General features: G+C 42.7%; 1 protein-coding gene across 2 annotated transcripts in view; it reads right to left on the reverse strand.

Annotated features, from left to right (window-relative positions):
* ANKUB1 (ankyrin repeat and ubiquitin domain containing 1) overlaps positions 1–18,363 on the reverse strand; it is a 48,329-nt gene that overhangs the window by 13,198 nt on the left and 16,768 nt on the right. Inside the window, exons 3-4 of one of the 2 annotated variants that reach the window (XM_082249996.1) lie at positions 10,147–10,363; positions 5,028–5,112 (exon numbers count right to left, since the gene is read on the reverse strand). In XM_082249996.1, the coding sequence (XP_082106122.1) occupies positions 5,028–5,112; positions 10,147–10,363 (302 nt within the window). Of the gene's footprint in view, positions 1–4,997; positions 5,113–10,146; positions 10,364–18,363 lie in introns of both variants that reach the window. The other variant, XM_082249995.1, reaches the window with a different exon arrangement.

Genomic DNA, 18,363 nt, shown 5'->3' on the forward strand with positions numbered 1-18,363 from the left:
ACTTTGTACCTCCTCGGATTCAGTGTGACCTACCGAATATCATGAGTATCAAGATGTATTTCACAAGGTGGGCGTTGGTACTCCCCTCATCGCCCGTACAATTGTACCATAGACTTGCAACCTGGTGCCATTCCCCCTCGTGGCAGAGTTTATCCTCTCTTGCGAAGAATAAGGCCATGGAGGAGTATGTGGTGGATGCGCTTGCCTTGGGGCACATTCGTAATTCAACTTCTCCAGTGGGTGGCGTTTTTTTCTTCGTAAAGAAGAAGGGGGGTGAGTTGAGACCTTGCATTGATTATAGGCAGCCTCAATTGCATCACGCTCAAGAATGCATACCCGATCCCGTTGGTTACTCAATTGTTCGACCGCCTCAAGAGAGCAACGGTCTTTACCAAGCTTGACCTAAGGGCCGCGTATAACCTGGTAAGGATCAAGGAGGGCGACGAGTGGAAGACTGCGTTTAATACCAGAACCAGGCATTACGAATATCTGGTGATGCCCTTTGGCTTGTGCAATACGCCCGCTGTCTTCCAGGAGTTCATCAATGATGTCTTTCATGATATATGTTGCAGCAATGCGTGGTAGTCTATTTGAATACCATCTTGATTTACTCGGACTCCATTGGATCACACTACCTGGATGTTAGACGGGTGGTGCAACGGTTACGTGAGAATAGGCTTTTCTGTAAGCTTGAGAAATGTGAATTCCACCTGACTCCTGTTGCCTTCTTGGGCTACATCATTTCTGCTGAAGGGTCCTCCTTGGACCCCCAGAAGGTTTCAGCTGTTCTACAATGGCCTCACCCTAGTGGTCTTTTTTCCATTCAGCGTTTCCTTGGTTTGCCAACTACTATCGGAAATTTATCAGGAACTTTTCCTCTTTGGCCAAACCTATCTCGGATCTGACCAAACAGGGCAGCCATTCCCACAATTGGACGCCTGCTGCCATCCAAGCTTTCGAAACCCTCAAGTCTGCTTTCGCTTCAGCTCCCATTCTTTCTCATCCCAACCCTGGTTTGCCCTTTATCCTAGAGGTGGATGCGTCTGACACGGGAGTAGGTGCCCTCCTGTCTCAGCGTCAAACTCCTGATGGACCCTTACTTTCTTGTGGGGTTTACTCCAAGAAGCTGTCTCCAGCTAAATACAATTACGAGACTGAAGACAGAGAACTCTTGGCCATTATCCTGGCTCTCAAGGAGTGGGGACCTTTGCTCCAGGGTTCTGTGGTTCCAGTTCGCATTCTCACTGATCATACGAATCTGACGTATCTCTCGGAAGCCAAAAGGCTCACACCTTGTCAGGTCAGATGGACCTTATTCTTGTCTCGTTTTAACTACGAGGTCTCCAATTTGCATGGCTTGAAGAATGTTAAAGCTGATGCCTTGTCTCGCCAGTATTCTGAGTTGTCCAGGGAGGACTCCGTGCCGACACCGGTCATACCTTCGGATTATATCTTGGCTGCCATCTGAACTATCCTCACCTCTCCTCTTGGGGAACAGATCTTGGCTGTCCAACCTGATGCTTCCACAAAGAAACCTCCTGGCAAATATTTTGTTCCTGAGGGGTTGCGCATCAGACTGTTGCGCACGCACCATGATTCCAAGACTGCTGTTCATCCTGGTAAGATAGACTATTTTTCATCAGTTCTGGTAGCCATCTCTCTGCTGTGATGTTGCTGCGTATGTGGCTGCTTGCTCGGTCTGTGCCTAGAAGAAATCTCTGCGACACCTTCCCTTGGGATTACTGAATCCCATTCCCAATGGGGAGCGTCCCTGGTCTCACCTAGCCATGGATTTTATTGTGGAACTTCCCGCGTCTGGAGGTTACACGGTTATCGTCATGGTTGTCGACTGGTTCTCCAAAATGTGCCACTGTGTTCAATTTAAGCGGCTGCCTACCACTCAGGAGCTTGCCTCGGTGTTTGCCAGGGAGGTTTTCTGCTTACACGGGTTGCCTAAAGAGATTGTTTCGTACCGTGGGAGCCAGTTTGTCTCCATGTCCTGGCACGCCTTTGCTTCCAGTTGGGTTTTCGACTCTCCTTCTCCTTGGCCTACCATCCCCAGTTAAATGTTGCCACTGAGCGTTCCAACCAAGCTCTGGAGCAATTCCTCCGTTGCTATATCTCTGACCATTGGGACAATTAGGTTGATCTGCTATCCTGGGCAGAGTTTGCCAGGAACTCTGCCATCAACTTGTCTTACGGAATGTCTCCATTCATCGCCAATTATGGGTTCCAACCCGCTGTGTTGTCCGAGTCGTTCTCGCCACAGGACATCCCAGCCATGGAGGATCATCTTTGTGCCTTCCGTTTCTCTAGGGTGCAGATTCAATAGTCTTTACGGGTCTCTGCACAGCGTCAGAAGCTCCAGGCAGACTGGATACATTTATCTGCTCCTTCATACCAGGTCGGAGAGAGGGTGTGGTTGTCGACCCATAATCTCAACCTTAGGGTGCCCACTCCTAAACTGGCACCCCATTTTTTATTGGGCCTTTTTGCATCCTCTATAAGGTGAACCCGGTGGCTTATGCCCTTGGTCTTCCACCTGGCATGCGTATCTCCAATATCTTTCCTATGTCACTTTTAAAGCCACTGGTCTGCAATCGCTATACTTCTTCACTCCCTTGCCCTCGTTCCATTCCTGTGGGCAATCATGGGGAGTATGAGGTTAGCAGCATCTTGGATTCTCGTCTGTTTCGAGATCAGGTTCAATACCTGGTGCACTGGAAGAGTTATGGTCCTGAGGAGAGCTCCTGGGTTCCCTCCACTGATGTTCATACTCCCGCCCTTCTCTGTGCCTACCATGCTCGCTTTCCTCAGGACCCGTTTTTTGCTCCGGGTAGGAGGGGCCGTTGAAGGGAGGGTACTGTCAAGATCTTACCTTGCTCTCCTGTTGGCAGCCATCTTGGACATGTGCAGACTGCTGTTTCTTATAAACTCTGTTTGCGTCATCATTTGCCTGCTGCCTGGGCTTCGCTCAGCAATGATGTTGCACACCTGACTATATATAACACCTGTTGGGTTTCAGTCCTTGCTCTTGTGTTTGTGCTCCAAGGTGCATCACTCCTAGCAGTTTTCTGTTCTCTGTGTTCCTCCGTGCATGACCTGGCTTGGATGACGACATTCCTGGCTCTCGACCCCGCATCGACAGACTACCCGCTTCTGGACTCGACCCCTGGCTTGGATGACTACTCGCTTCTGGACTTTACCCCGGCTGTTCCTGATTTCACTCCTCACTCTTGCTGTGCATTTATTTTTGTTTGCTCTAATAAACTGCTTTATTTTACTTGCATTATCGTGTGGTCTGGTTTTCTGGCACCCTGACATTAATTAGTTTGCATACTGTAGTAATGCAGATTACATATTGTTTAAATTGTTCCATTGTTTGTAGTTTTGTTTTCCCTTCTGCCACTAGGTGTCTGCATTATGAATATATATTTCTTTCCCAGCCAACCATTAGTAGTTTCCTGGGCCAGTGGTGCATGCTGGGTTAGAGTATAATTATTTGGGGTGAGCTGATGAAAGCTATTTCCTCCAGGCTCTGGCCTGGGAAGGGTGCATGTTATAAAGTTGCTCTTTCAAGTCTGTCTGCCTGAAGAGGCCATCATGAAATGGATCCTGGGCTTGCCACCCTGGGAAAGCCTGTAATTGAAGGGATCAAGCTGCATCTAAAGAGTGGTAAGCCAGGGCTAAAGTTCCAGATAAAGCTGGTGGATTCTCCTGAAGATACTGGAGATGAATAATAAAAGCATACTAACACTAGAGTGTTAGTAGTGAAGTGAGAGACTCTTTACTACACCACAGTATATGTAGTGTCAAAGCTCTGCTTTCACATAGAACTCATGTGAGTTATACTCTTTTTTTTTTTTCCCTGTACTGTAAGTGATAAAGCTATTCTCTGTTTTTATCTAAAGTGGCTGCCACCCAATTATTTACAAGCCCACAACTCCAGGTCAGGTCCCCCCTGTGAATTGAATGTCTGCTCTCTACATACCCCTGGATAGTAACATTTGCTACCGAGTAGGTGTAGAGGGACTAAACAAGCATAAACAACCCTTGGCTTCTTCGTATTTAACAGCTGGGCACCTTTACCAGTTTCTTTAATTGTCTGGTGGACGGAAACGTAACCATTTATATAAGTAATCTAAAATTGTAAATTTCTGTAAGACTGGCTATATGAAGAAGTCAGAAACCTCTTTGTGTTAATCACGTGGGTGTCAGAGACACTTAGTGGGAACTCATTTTAGCTGGAAATACCTAATACTGCAAAGACAAATGTGTTAGGTGCAAATACCTGTAACAAGCAGAAATGATCTTTAGTGTTCCAACATGTAATGAAATCAGATAAAGGACTTACAATGGGCTATTGCAAAGCACTGGTCTTATTCTCCCCTGGTGTACACATATACATGTACATACAGCATGCAAATCCTAAATAACTGGCCACAGAAAATAACAGTGCATCGCAAGCCACAGTAATCTGAATTTATCCAAGTAAAAAAGGGATAGTGCAGCCATGGGTCAAAATATAAATTTAATGCGTATGGCCTGGGGCCTAAGCTACTCATGACTCCTAGCAATTTTTTAATTATAAATGCACTGGAGAAATTGTAGAATCTAATTTTCTGCTAAGGGCAACATCACTATTTTCAATAGCCTTAATCTGCTTAACTGAGGTACACAACAAATATAATTAAAGTTGCTATCAATGAACCCCAAGGCCAGATTTACAATTAGGTTTAGTAGGCATCTCCTTTTAGGCACCAGAGGCGGCTTTCTGTCATCATCAAAAGAAATACAGTAATCTCTTCCAAATGTATTTACTTTTTGTGACTATATCCAAGGTCATGTTAGGACCAGTAAAATAAGAAAATGTTCTTTGCCCTGTTGGCGATTCTAGCAGAGTAGGGGATCACTAAGTGCCAAAGCTTGTGTGCTCACAGACCCAAGCAATGGAAATCAAGCCCTAATAAATCTCAAAGTAAGTGGTTCATATATACCTGAGGATGGTTTCATTCTTTGATAAGTACCGTTGAACATTTTGCTTGTGGCCCAGGACACAGGCTGCCAAAAGTTCCTTCCAGCCATCCCATACATCCAGTCTCAGCGCTGAACCTAAAATAATGCAAAACATACCAGTCTTTATTGCTGTGATATATAGAGAATAATTGCTCAGTTAGAGATGTGCACTGTTGTACACTGGATGAGCTTCTGCAACCAGCACTTGTGCATTTGAGTGCTACCTGTTTCAGATACGTAGGTGTTTTATGTACACATATGACAAATCCAAGTGCATCTCAAAAAATTGGAATATTACCAAAAAGTTAATTTATTTCAGTAATTCAATTCAAAAAGTGAAACGTATATATTAAATAAATTCATTACAGACAGAGTGATATATTTCAAGCATTTCTTTTTTTTTTTATTTTGATGATTATGGCTTACAGCTAGTGAAAACCCAAAATGAAGTATCTCAGAAAATTAGAATATTGTAAAAAAGTTCAATATTGTAGACTCATGGTGTCACACTCTAATCAGCGAATTAACTCAAAACACATGTAAAGGTTTCCTGAGCCTTTAAATGGTCTCTCATGGGTAAGTCTGCTCAATTGACAATTGTCCAGAAGACTGCCATTGACAACCTCCACAAGGAGAGTAAGTAACCAAAAGATCATTGCTAAACAAGCTGGTTGTTCACAGTGTGCTGTATCCAAGCATATTGAGTGGAAGGAAAGTTCAGTGGAAGGAAAAAGTGTGGTAGAAAAAGGTGCACAAGAAATAGGGATACCTGCAGCCTAGAGAGGATTGTGAAGCAAAGGCCCTCAAGAATTTGGCAGAGATTCACAAGGAGTGGACTAAGGCTGATGTCAGTGCTTCAAGATCCACCACACACAGACGTATCCAGGACATGGGCTACAACTGTCGCATTCCTTATGTCAAGCCACTTCTGAACCAGAGAGAACGCCAGAAGCGTCTTACCTTGGTTAAGCAGAAGGACTGGATTTTTGCTCAGTGGTCCAAAGTCCTCTTTTCGGAGGAAAGTAAATTTTGCATTTCATTTGGAAATCAAGGTCCCAGAGTCTGGAGGAAGAGGCACAGAATCCAAGTTGCACGAGATCCAGTGTGAAGTTTTCACAGTCAGTGATAATTTGAGGAGCCATATCATCTGCTGGTGTTGGTCAACTGTGTATCATCAAGTCTAAAGTCTGCGCATCCCTCTACCAGGAAATTCTAGAGCACTTCATGCTTCCCTCTGCGGACTAGCTTTTTGGAGATGCTGATTTAATTTCCAGCAGGACTTGGCACCTGTCTACACTGCCAAAAGTAAGAGAAGTAGTGGAACCGCACTCAGGTGAATGAAAACAATAAGGTCTCTTTATTCTTCAAAATCATAAGTAGACAGACACACGGCCGCTTACTCATAACCATGAGTAACCATTGATGGTTATGAGTAAGCGGCCGTGTGTGCCGTGAAACGCGTAAACCTGGACTACCTGTTCCCTGCACTGTCTGTCTACTTATGATTTTGAAGAATAAAGAGACCTTATTGTTTTCATTCACCTGAGTGCGGTTCCACTACTTCTCTTGCATCGCTCCGGACCACGGGTCTTGCCAGCACCAGGTCGGACTGACACACCTGAGCGGCTTTCCTCTTTTTGATTACACTGCCAAAAGTACCAATACCTGGTTTAATGATTATGGTATCACTGTGCTTGATTGGCCAAAAAACTCGCCTGACCTAAACCCCATAGAGAATCTGTGGGGTATTGTCAAGAGGAAGATGAGACACCAGACCCAGAAACTCTGATGAGCTGAAGGTTGCTATCAAAGCAACCTGGGCTTCCATAACTATTCAGCAGTGCCACAGGCTGATCGCCGCATTGATGCAGTAATTCCTGCAAAAGGAGCCCCGACCAACTATTGAGTGCATACTATACTGTGCATGGACATACTTTTTAGCAGGCCAACATTTCTGTATTAAATGCTTGAAATGTAATCTATGAGTTTCACTTTTTGAAATGACTTACTGAAATAACCTTTTCATGATATTCTAATTTATTGAGATGCACCTGTATATCTACTCTACATGCTGGTTTTTTTTTATAAAATGCGTTTGCAGCAAAAAGTCCAAGAGTGGTGCTGAAATACCTGTATTTGTAATATATAAACACTAGAGGTAGTGGTTACAAGCCCCTCTCTCTTTACCATTTTTTTCCCTACTGAAAGGGCACACCCAGTCAGTCTAGGCCTAGCAGAATGGCTATTTATGCACTCTGGCAGTATAGTTCCTGTATTTGATAGCTTAAGCTTTATTACTGGTCACTGCTGCACGTAAGGTGGCCTTGCTACTATTTATGCTAACCTGGACACCAAATAACATTGTATGCTTATGTAAAAACCACAAGGTGTGCAGGTAGGAAGGTTTATAATGCTTTTAAAATGATAAATTCATACAATATGTTTTTTTCACAGACCTAATGGTAGAAAATGTGGCCAACAGATGGGGCTACCAATAGACATTGAAGAGAGAGAAAATCGAAGGTGTGCTGTCTTAATTGGTGAATTGAAGCCCAGTAAAAGTATTCCGACACAAGATTTAGCCAATTTATTTATCATATTAACCACCATGATAGTATGCTGCAGATTTCCCCTGAGATTTGGGGTTAGTCTTACCTTTATTGATTAGGTTGAGGTCAAGGATCTATTCATAAAACGTTTGTTGAATGAATGTCAGAATTATCCATGCTGCACAAATTTTCCCCATATTTTCTCTCATACTAAGACTTCCTATCATTGTCAGCTTATGGTATTAACCACCATGATAATATGCTGTATATTATGCTGTATATTTCACCATTGGCCAAAATACATTTTAAAAGCAGAACTCCACCCAAATATAACAAGATAAAATGAATAGCCAATTTAAAGAAAAAAAAGAAAAATAACATAGCCAAGTTTTGCTTTAATATTCACCTACAATCTAGAATCTAGCTAAATTGTTCTAGATCTGCCTCAGCCTATGACAGTGAAAGGGCAAGCAGCAAAATGATGAGCTCATCTCTTTGTCACTCTGGCAAAATTAGCTCATTGGATTGATAGATTAAATCCTAAGGTACCTCATCCCTAATCATAATACAGGGGGTATCGAATGTTGGGGCATAGGTTGGGATTTTAAGGGTACCGTTTTAACAACCAATATATCACGAAGAAAGTGTATGATCTGCAATTTCTCTAAAAAGTGTATCTTTATTATATACAAACATTTCCCGACAATGGGATACACAAAATTAATAAATCAAACAAACATGGTACCAGACAATGTATAAAATATGCCATAGTAGCAAACATTACAGTGTCAGCATAAGGTCAAATCCTTAATTAGGTGGATGGACTCGTCAAAGGTCACTGCCGGCTTGGGTGACCATAGCCAGTATGTGGCCCTCTAATGAATCCAAACTCCACTACCCGACATGTTTCGCGGTGTGTACCGCTTCCTCAGGGGTACAAGGGATAGAGCTTTAACAGTGACCAAATAGATAACAAGGAGGTTCATTTACATTGGCATACAGGCCGAGGCATATGCGATGCTCCCAGGTGATGAGACTGATGTATCAAAACATCCGAGATATAGGTGCTGGATGCCAACTAACGTCCCCCTGGCGGGCATGGACGACCACAAAGGAAGGTAGCCTGGCCGCAATGTAGGCCAAAACTAGCATACTGGTCAGATGATGGAAAAACGACAACTTGGATCTAGGGACCAATACATTAACCCCGGAGAGGTGTCCCGTTGAATTCGGGTCTCCGGATGGCTTAGTGGGTATCTTCACTAGTCCATGTGTCAAGCCTCCATCATCTTAAGGATTTGACCTTATGCTGACACTGTAATGTTTGCTACTATGGCATATTTTATACATTGTCTGGTACCATGTTTGTTTGATTTATTAATTTTGTGTATCCCATTGTCGGGAAATGTTTGTATATAATAAAGATACACTTTTTAGAGAAATTGCAGATCATACACTTTCTTCGTGATATATTGGTTGTTAAAACAGTACCCTTAAAATCCCAACCTATGCCCCAACATTCGATACCCCCTGTCTTTGTCACTCTGCTTTATCTTCCTATCAGCATGCTTATTGTCAGAACATGTACTGGTGTGCTCATTGTACTGCTTTTTTTCTCTCAGACTGTAGCCATGATGTTCAGTGACCACAGGTGGTCAAACTTCAACAAGTTTCAACAAAGTCAGGTACTTTTGCTGCTTGCATTTTAAAAATAAAAATTTATTGATGATTACAGAGCTGCACACAATGTTGTCTTTTATATGTGCCTAGAGCAGGGGTCTCCAAACTTTTCAAACAAAGGGCCAATTTACTGTCCTTTAGACTTTAGGGGGCCGGATTGTAGCCAATGAGGGTAAAAAATGTCCCCTGCCCAGCATCAGTAAGAAGAAACATTGCCTCAGGGTTGGTGGCCAGTTAAATAGCACCTGTGGTCAGTAGGAGCATGAATGGTGCCCCAATATTGGTATTCCTGGGGGGAATAGTGCCCCATCATTGGTATTCCTGGGAGGAATAGTGTCCCGTCATTGGCATCCCTGGGAGGAATAGTGCCCCATCATTGGTGTTTCTGGGAGGAATAGTGTCTCACCATTGGTATGTCCTGCTATTGGTGTCAGTGGGAGAAACAGTGCCTCATATGAGTGGGAAGAATATTGCCCCAGGGGCCAGATAAATGCTAGCAAAGGGCTGCAGTTTGGAGACCACTGGCCTAAAGTTTAGCTTTAAAGGCATATTCCATTTTTAAGTAAAAATGCACTCATAGTAAAAGAATTTTGCATTTGGGCCCGCAAAGTACTGTAACCACAATCTGCAGATGCAATACAAATATTATTCCTCCAGCCCCAAGTTGGTACCAAGGTACTGGCCTTCAGTTATGGAGCTTAAGGAAGTATCAAGTGTGTAATAAGAGTACTGTATAGCACAAGTTCTAGTTACTAGTGATGCAGCATTTGTGTTCTGACATTTCTAGCACCAGATGCAAACAACCAAGCCAGTTTTCAGAATAACAAATAAAAGTTGTTGTAGGAGAGCGAAGAGGGGAACTTGACTAACTGCATTAGGTATAATAGAAATCCTTGTTTACCTATTTCCAGCTTGTAATCGCTCAGGGTGTTACAGTCATACATTTCTTTCCCTTCTAATGTCCTCAAGCAGAAAACACTGACTGGGAATCCACATTTCACAGACACTAAGGATTTCAGCTGTGAAACTGTTTCAGAAAGAAGATGAACATTTCCCATTATCGGGACCTTTTCTTGTGTCACTGCATTATGTACATATAGAGCCGGCTTTTCTTCTTCCTGAAATCATAACAAGATATATACATTTTTAAAGACTAATTTGAATAGCTTGAAATTAACATACATGGCAAAAAAACTGTTACAAATTTGATGATATGGGCCAGCGTTTGGTACTGCTTGTCAAATACCAACTTCATATTTTTTTTGTTTTATAGATTTTGATTAATAATAATATGGCCACATGAAGAATTACTGGTTTATTTGTATACAGGTATATCTCAAACAATTAAAATATCATCACAAAGTTAATTTATTTCAGTAATTCAATTCAAAAAAGTGAAACTCATATTAGATAGATTCATTACACACAGAGTGATATATTTCAAGCATTTACTTGTTTTAATTTTGATGATTATGGCTTACAGCTAGTGAAAACCCAAAATGAAGAAAATTAGAATATTGTAAAAAAAAAAAGTTCAGTATTGTAGACTCATGGTGTCACACTCTAATCAGCTAATTACTGTAAATCAAAATACCTGTAAAGGTTTCTGAGCCTTTAAATGGTCTCCCAGTCTGGTTCAGTAGGTTACACGATCATGGGGAAGACTGCTGACTTGACAGTTGTCCAGAAGACAGTCATTGACACCCTCCAAAAAGAGGGTAAGTAACAAAAGGTCTTGGCTAAAAATGCTGACTGTTCACAGAGTGCTGTATCCAAGCATATTAGTGGAAGGTTGGGTGGAAGGAAAAAGTGTGGTAGAAAAAGGTAGGTGCGCAAGCAACAGTGATAACCGCAGACTTGAGAGGATTGTAAAGCAAAGGCCATTTAGGAATTTGGGGGGTATTCACAAGATCATGGGGAAGACTGCTGACTTGACAGTTGTCCAGAAGACAGTCATTGACACCCTCCAAAAAGAGGGTAAGTAACAAAAGGTCTTGGCTAAAAATGCTGACTGTTCACAGAGTGCTGTATCCAAGCATATTAGTGGAAGGTTGGGTGGAAGGAAAAAGTGTGGTAGAAAAAGGTAGGTGCGCAAGCAACAGTGATAACCGCAGACTTGAGAGGATTGTAAAGCAAAGGCCATTTAGGAATTTGGGGGGTATTCACAAGAAGTGGACTAAGGCTGGTGTCAGTGCTTCAAGAGCCACCACTTACAGACCTATCTAGGACATGGGCTACAACTGTCGCATTCCTTGTGTCAGGCTACTCCTGAACCAGAAACAACTTTAGAAGCCTCTTACCTGGGCTAAGGAGAAAAATAACTGGACTGTTGCTCAGTGGTCCAAAGTCCTCTTTTCGGATGAAAGTAAATTTTGCATTTCATTTGGAAATCAAGGTCCCAGAGTCTGGAGGAATGTTGAAGAGGCACAGAATCCAAGTTGCATGAGGTCCAGTGTGAAGTTTCCACAGTCAGTGATGATTTAGGGAGCCATGTCATCTCCTGGTGTTGGTCCACTGTGTATTATTAAGTTCAAAGTCAGTGCAGCTCTCTACCAGAAAATTATAGAGCACTTTATGCTTTCCTCTGCTGACCAGCTTTATGGAGATGCTGATTTAAGTTTTCAGCAGGACTTGGCACCTGCCAACACTGCCAAAATTACCAATACCTGGTTTAATGATCATGGTATCACTGTGCTTGATTGGCCAAAAAACTCGCCTGACCTAAACCCCATAGAGAATCTGTGGGGTATTGTCAAGAGGAAGATGAGAGACACCAGACCCAACAATGCAGATGAGTTAAAAGGCTGCTGTCAAAGTAATCTAGGCTTCCATAACACCTCAACAGTGCTACAGACTGATTGCCTACATGCCACGTCGCATTGATGCAGTAATTCATTCAAAAGGAGCCCTGACCAAGTATTGAGTGCATACTATACTGTACATGGACAAACTTTTCAGTAAACCAACATTTCTGTATTAAAAATAATTTTTTATTGGTGTTATGTAATATTCCAATTTTCTGAGATACAGAATTTTGGGTTTTCACTAGTTGTAAGCCATAATCATCAAATATAAAAGAAATAAATGCTTGAAATATATCACTCTGTGTGTAATGAATCTATATAATATATGAACTTTTTAAATTTAATTACTGAAATAATTTTTTTTTTAAATTTTAAAATTTTTTGAGATGCACCTGTATATTGGGATAAGATGGACCAGGCATAGTGTACCTATCTAGAAGAAAGGAATTGTTAATATACTTAATAGAAGAAGAAGGAAGACCGGGCGCCGATCTAAGTGTAGCAATATAAAATTTAATAACAATTTAAAAGAGTACTACTCACAAGAGTATGGTAAAAACAGGCATCTCAACAGAGTGGAGGATTTTGGCAGAGTTCATCCAGGGGGTCCTACCGTGATCCTGGCGGAGCCGGTGCTATGGAGGATGAGCTGCAATCTCCTGGCAGGGGACGCGCTGATCGCTCGGTGGTGGTTTAGCAGCGTGGGTCCGTAGGTAGGAGGGCCGTGATGTCACTTCCTGGAGACACTGTGCAATCGAACGGCGACGCGTTGCGGAGCATGCGCTCCTTCTTCAGGCCGTGCAGGGGCCATTTTGGATATGGGCTTATATGCCAGTGGTTCGGGGAGCTTGGTTACGGTGGCTCAACAGGGACAATGTAAACCGATAGACCATACAGCAGCAAAGAGCCACAAAGATATGTGGGAGGCAGAGAACAGTAAGAGAGCTGGAAATAGACTGTTCAATGATAGAAAGTGCGAGTGAGAGGGAACAAGAACAACCTACAGATAATGTGTGACTAAGTGGGAGGACATGGAAGCCAATCCTGAATGAGCAAATGGTGCTCTAATGCCAAATAATAATAATAACAGTGATTATAAATAAAAATAAAAATAATAAAATTTAAAATTTAAAATTAAAATTTTTAATTTTATTATTTTTAATTTTATTTTTATTTTTATTTATAATTACTGTTATTATTATTATTTGGCATTAGAGCACCATTTGCTCATTCAGGATTGGCTTCCATGTCCTCCCACTTAGTCACACATTATCTGTAGGTTGTTCTTGTTCCCTCTCACTCGCTCTTTCTATCATTGAACAGTCTATTTCCAGCTCTCTTACTGTTCTCTGCCTCCCACATATCTTTGTGGCTCTTTGCTGCTGTATGGTCTATCGGTTTACATTGTCCCTGTTGAGCCACCGTAACCAAGCTCCCCGAACCACTGGCATATAAGCCCATATCCAAAATGGCCCCTGCACGGCCTGAAGAAGGAGCGCATGCTCCGCAACGCGTCGCCGTTCGATTGCACAGTGTCTCCAGGAAGTGACATCACGGCCCTCCTACCTACGGACCCACGCTGCTAAACCACCACCGAGCGATCAGCGCGTCCCCTGCCAGGAGATTGCAGCTCATCCTCCATAGCACCGGCTCCGCCAGGATCACGGAAGGACCCCCTGGATGAACTCTGCCAAAATCCTCCACTCTGTTGAGATGCCTGTTTTTACCATACTCTTGTGAGTAGTACTCTATTAAATTGTTATTAAATTTTATATTGCTACACTTAGATCTTCTTCTCTTGGATCTATACAGGGTAACTTCACCCTTCACTGGAGGCAGCCATCAAAGTGCATAGCAAATGCCACTGGACCTTGTTTTCATTGAAATCAACCTTGCCATATCTGCCCAATGCATAGATTACTGCAGCAGTTTTAACATTCTGATTGCGCCAATCTCTCCCTTTTCCTTAATATACTTAATAGCAGCCAATTTGGTTTAAACATTTATTTCCTAGTCTGCCTTTCATCAGCAGCTTTCAGAGCCAGGGTTGTGTCCCACTTAAAACCTTTCTCAGTCTATATTATTATCCAGAGAATGCGCTCTTATTGAAGATTTGAAAGGCCAAATCACCTGAGATGCATTTTTATTAGAGTTGCATTTTACCTTTCCTAATGTGTCTGTTTGCTACTACTCTATTTAGACTGAAATCTCTCGCAGGCACCGAGTTCCATAACTTCTTGTTAATAGGTCATGTATTATTCTTCCGTCACGCATTTTGCCCTTACTTTTAAACAGTGAGTTTGTAAATTGCTGTGTACACTGTAGTTCTGTATTTGTGAACTAGACACACAACTTTAGGAACATATGGGCTACAATCTGATAGCAGAGCACATTGGCCCCAACAGGAATGACACATTGCACAACAACTGTGGGGAAACACCATTTAGTTCCCCCTTGTGTGTTTCTGTTGCAGCTATGCTTGTCCCGGGCAGATGCAGCAGAAACACTGTTTATGACAGGGAGGGAGCAGATGCTAAAGGTTGGCCTAGGAGTTGGGGGGCAGTCTGGTTCCTGTAGCAGAGCTGTGATTGTCTGAGATGTAGATGTAGCCCACCTACTGGACCACAGAAAAGGAGGAAATCAGAACTGCAGTACAAGTAAGTACTGTCAGGAGTCCAGGGAGAAGAACAGAGATACCTGTGCAGGGAGGCAGCTGTTTCACAATACTGTATGACAGAGAGTCACTTAAAGTGGAGTTCCACCCTATTTTTATACTTACCTCCATCTTCTCGCTCCGGGTCACCTGAAAAAGAAATGGATAATCGCATATTTTTTTTTTTTTTACTTACCTCGTAGCGAAGAAAATATACTTACCTTACTTCCTTCTTCCTCCTTCCTCGGCCGCGGCCCGTCGTCACTTCCTGGCTCTGCAATGATTCCTGGGAGCTGGACGTCATAGCTCCCAGGAATCATTGCGCCTGCACCGGCCCCGGCGTCAGTTCCGGGTCACGCGCGTCATCCCCTTCTAAACAGCTTCTGGGCATGCCCAGAAGCTGTGGAGGGGTGACGCGCGCGACCCGGAAGTGACGTCGGGGCCGGCGCAGAGCATCGTGGGACCACAGAAGGCGGAAGAAGACGCCGAAGAGGACGCGCTGGCTTCAAGCTGCCCACATCTGAGATGGCAGCGCTGGACAAGACGTTTGCAAGGTAAGTATTTCGTCTTGCAGGTAAGTGCAACCCGGGACAGATCAGAGGCTAGCCATTGTGGAATGCACTAGCCCTGACTGTCCCGGGGGTATTAAAAAAAAAAAAAAAAAATCCAGGGTGGAACTCCGCTTTAATACTGACCGCTGCACACTGTACTCTATATCAATAATTGACCACTGAGCTCTGCATCATTTACTTTTGATCCCTGAACACTATAGTAAGTGAGGCACAGTTCAGAGGTCAGTAGTAAGAGTTCAGAGATCAGTAGTGACACAGAGTTCGGGGGGGTCAATAGTAAGTAATGCAGAGTACAAAGGTCAGTAGTAAGTGAGGCAGAGTTCAGAGGTCAGTTGTAAGTTAAACAGAGCTTAGCGGTCAGTAGTAAGTGACACAGAGCTCAAGGGTCAGTAGTAATTAGGGCAGAGTTCAGTAATACGCTAAGCAGATTTCAAGGGTCAGTAGTAATTAGGGCAGAGTTCAGAGGTCAGTAATAAGTGAAGCAGAGTTCAAGGGTCAGTAATAAGTGATGCAGAGTGTAGGGGTCACTAGTAAGTGACGCAGAGTGCAGGGGTCAGTAGTAAGTGATGCAGAGTTCAGGGGTCTGTAGTATGAGGGGCACAGTTGAGAGATCAGTAGTAGATGCTGCTGAGTTCAGATATTGGTAGTAAGAGGAGTTCAGGGTTCAGTAGTAAATTATAGAAATTTCAGGGGTCAGTAATGACCGATGGAGATGGAGAGGTCAGGGGGCCAGTAGTAAATGACACTGAGCTCAGGGTCAGAAGCAGGTCATGCTCAGTTCAGGAGTCAGTAGTAAATGATGCAGAGTTTAGAGGTCTGTAGTGACACAGAGGTCAGCACTAGGTGATGCTAAGTTCAGGGCCTGTCACTCCTGGCTGCCCTGCGGATTTTCGACATCTTTGGAACCTTCTCTGGTATCAAATTGAATTGGTCCAAGTCAGTTCTCTTTCCCCTTGATGAGGAATCAATAAGGCTGACGTGTCCATCCCCCCTATGATAGGTAGAGGAATTCAGGTACCTGGGGGTTCAAGTGGCTATATTGTTACTCAACTATTTTGATAGAAATCTTTTTCCCCTATTCTCAGCACTGAAGGTGCAATGCTCCTCCTGGGCCGGTCTCCCACTGAACCTTTTGGGGAGAATTAATCTCATCAAAATATAGATGCTAACTAAATTTAACTATATTTTTCGAAATTGCCCAGTTCAGATCCCCAATTCGTTTTTCGGGACATCGATAAGTTTGTGGGTTCCTTTATTTGGAATGGTGTAACTCCCTGATTGGCAAAAAACTCTCTGGCTCCCTACTAATCTGGAAGGATTAGCCCTTCCTAACTTTCAAATATATTTCTGGGCGGCGGTTTTAGTGTCAGTCCATTGATGGTTTGAAGAAACTAAATTTAATGCGGCGATATGCCTAGAGGCGGCCTTCCTGGGATCCTTATCTGACTTGCGTAACCTGGTAGATAGAGGGGCGAAGGCCTATAAGGTGGTACCGGGTCTGACTCGTGCTACATGGTGCCTCATTGGGCCCCCCCCCCCCAATTCTTCCCCTTGTCTACCCTTCCTCCCCCCTCCTTCCCTCCCTCTTTGGTACAACTTCGCTTTGTTCTCTTTATATGACACTACATTTTATTTTTACATTATCTATACTGGCTACACCCTTAGTGATATATTTGTGTTCTCACTTCTTTAGCTGTGCTCTTCTTCTATGTGTTTCATTAGTTTGACATGTCAGGCATTGTAACATGTCACTGTGTATAACTGTAACTGTATCTCCATTGTCTCAGATAAAGCACTCCTGGTTTTTTTTTGTTAAAAATGTTTTATTTAGAACATTTTTAAAATACTTAGTAAAAAAAGACCAAGAATAAAGATCAAATGCAATCCAGGTATATGGTACAGCGATTATTGCTCAACATGTTTCATCTGAAGATGGCTTCTTCAAGAGACTTTTTTAATTACTGTTCAAAATATTCACTGTAAATATAAAGAACACATTTAGAAATAAAATAATATAGGGACATGCAGTCCTGTTATTTATACATAGTTAATTTATTTACATCAAAATTACAATGGATAGCCATAAGAGACCCCTCTTACTACAAAACGTACTTTCGAAAAAAAGTCTCCTAAAGAAGCCATCTTTTGGCGAAACATGTTGAGCAATAATCGCTGTACCATATACCTGGATCACACGTGATCTTAATTCTTAGTCTTTTTTACTAAGTATTTTAAAAACTTTGTAAATTAAATTCAATATGAATTGTAAACCATGATGTAGTTCACTGTGTCTGTCATCTTAAAAATCCCCCAATTTTGCTCTTTCATATACTTTGGAATTTTTGGGATGTAGTGCATTACTCCCCAGATCTCTGGCTGACAAAAAAATCCCCTTTTCACTCTTTGATTCTATATTTCTGTGAGTTTGCATTTTGCTTTTTAATCGTAATATGCATTGATGCTGCACTTTTTTTTCTTTGGACCTTGCATTTATCTTGAGGACGTCAGGACCTTAGTCCGCTGGAACACAGGTAAAAAGACACTAGCAGTGCAGAGGAGCCTACAGGAGTGGATGATCGGGTAGGTAAATCTTCTTTTCCATGCCCCCTAAATCTAGGGTGAGCAGTTAAAGCGGAGTTCCGGCCACAGAATCTTTTTTTTTTTTTTTACTGTCCCCCAAACAGTTACCCTCCGACCTCTATATATCCACTAATATTGTTTATACATTGGAATAATAGTTTTGCAAGCATAAAATCTTACTTTATAAAATTTCTGCTGAGCTGGTTCGCCGAGTCCGCTGTGGGGAAATGTCTGCCCTGCTTCCTGATTGTAGTGGGCGGAGGCCGGTGAATCCAGCGCGAAATCTCGCGCATGCACAGTACTATGCGATCGGCATAGTATTTGTTTCCATAGGGACAGCAACGTGGAGGAAGTTGCCGCCCCTATAAAGCCTATTTAATAGTAGACCTATTTTATTATGGCGCCGTCCGCACTGCAAATGCAATCCCATAGATTATTTTCAGAACAAAGCTCTAAACTTTAAAATATCTGAAGGAAAATAAAAATAAGCCATAAAGGCCATATACACA

This window comes from Pelophylax lessonae (assembly GCF_965119305.1).
Source record: "Pelophylax lessonae genome assembly, chromosome: 3".
NCBI lineage: Eukaryota > Metazoa > Chordata > Amphibia > Anura > Ranidae > Pelophylax > Pelophylax lessonae.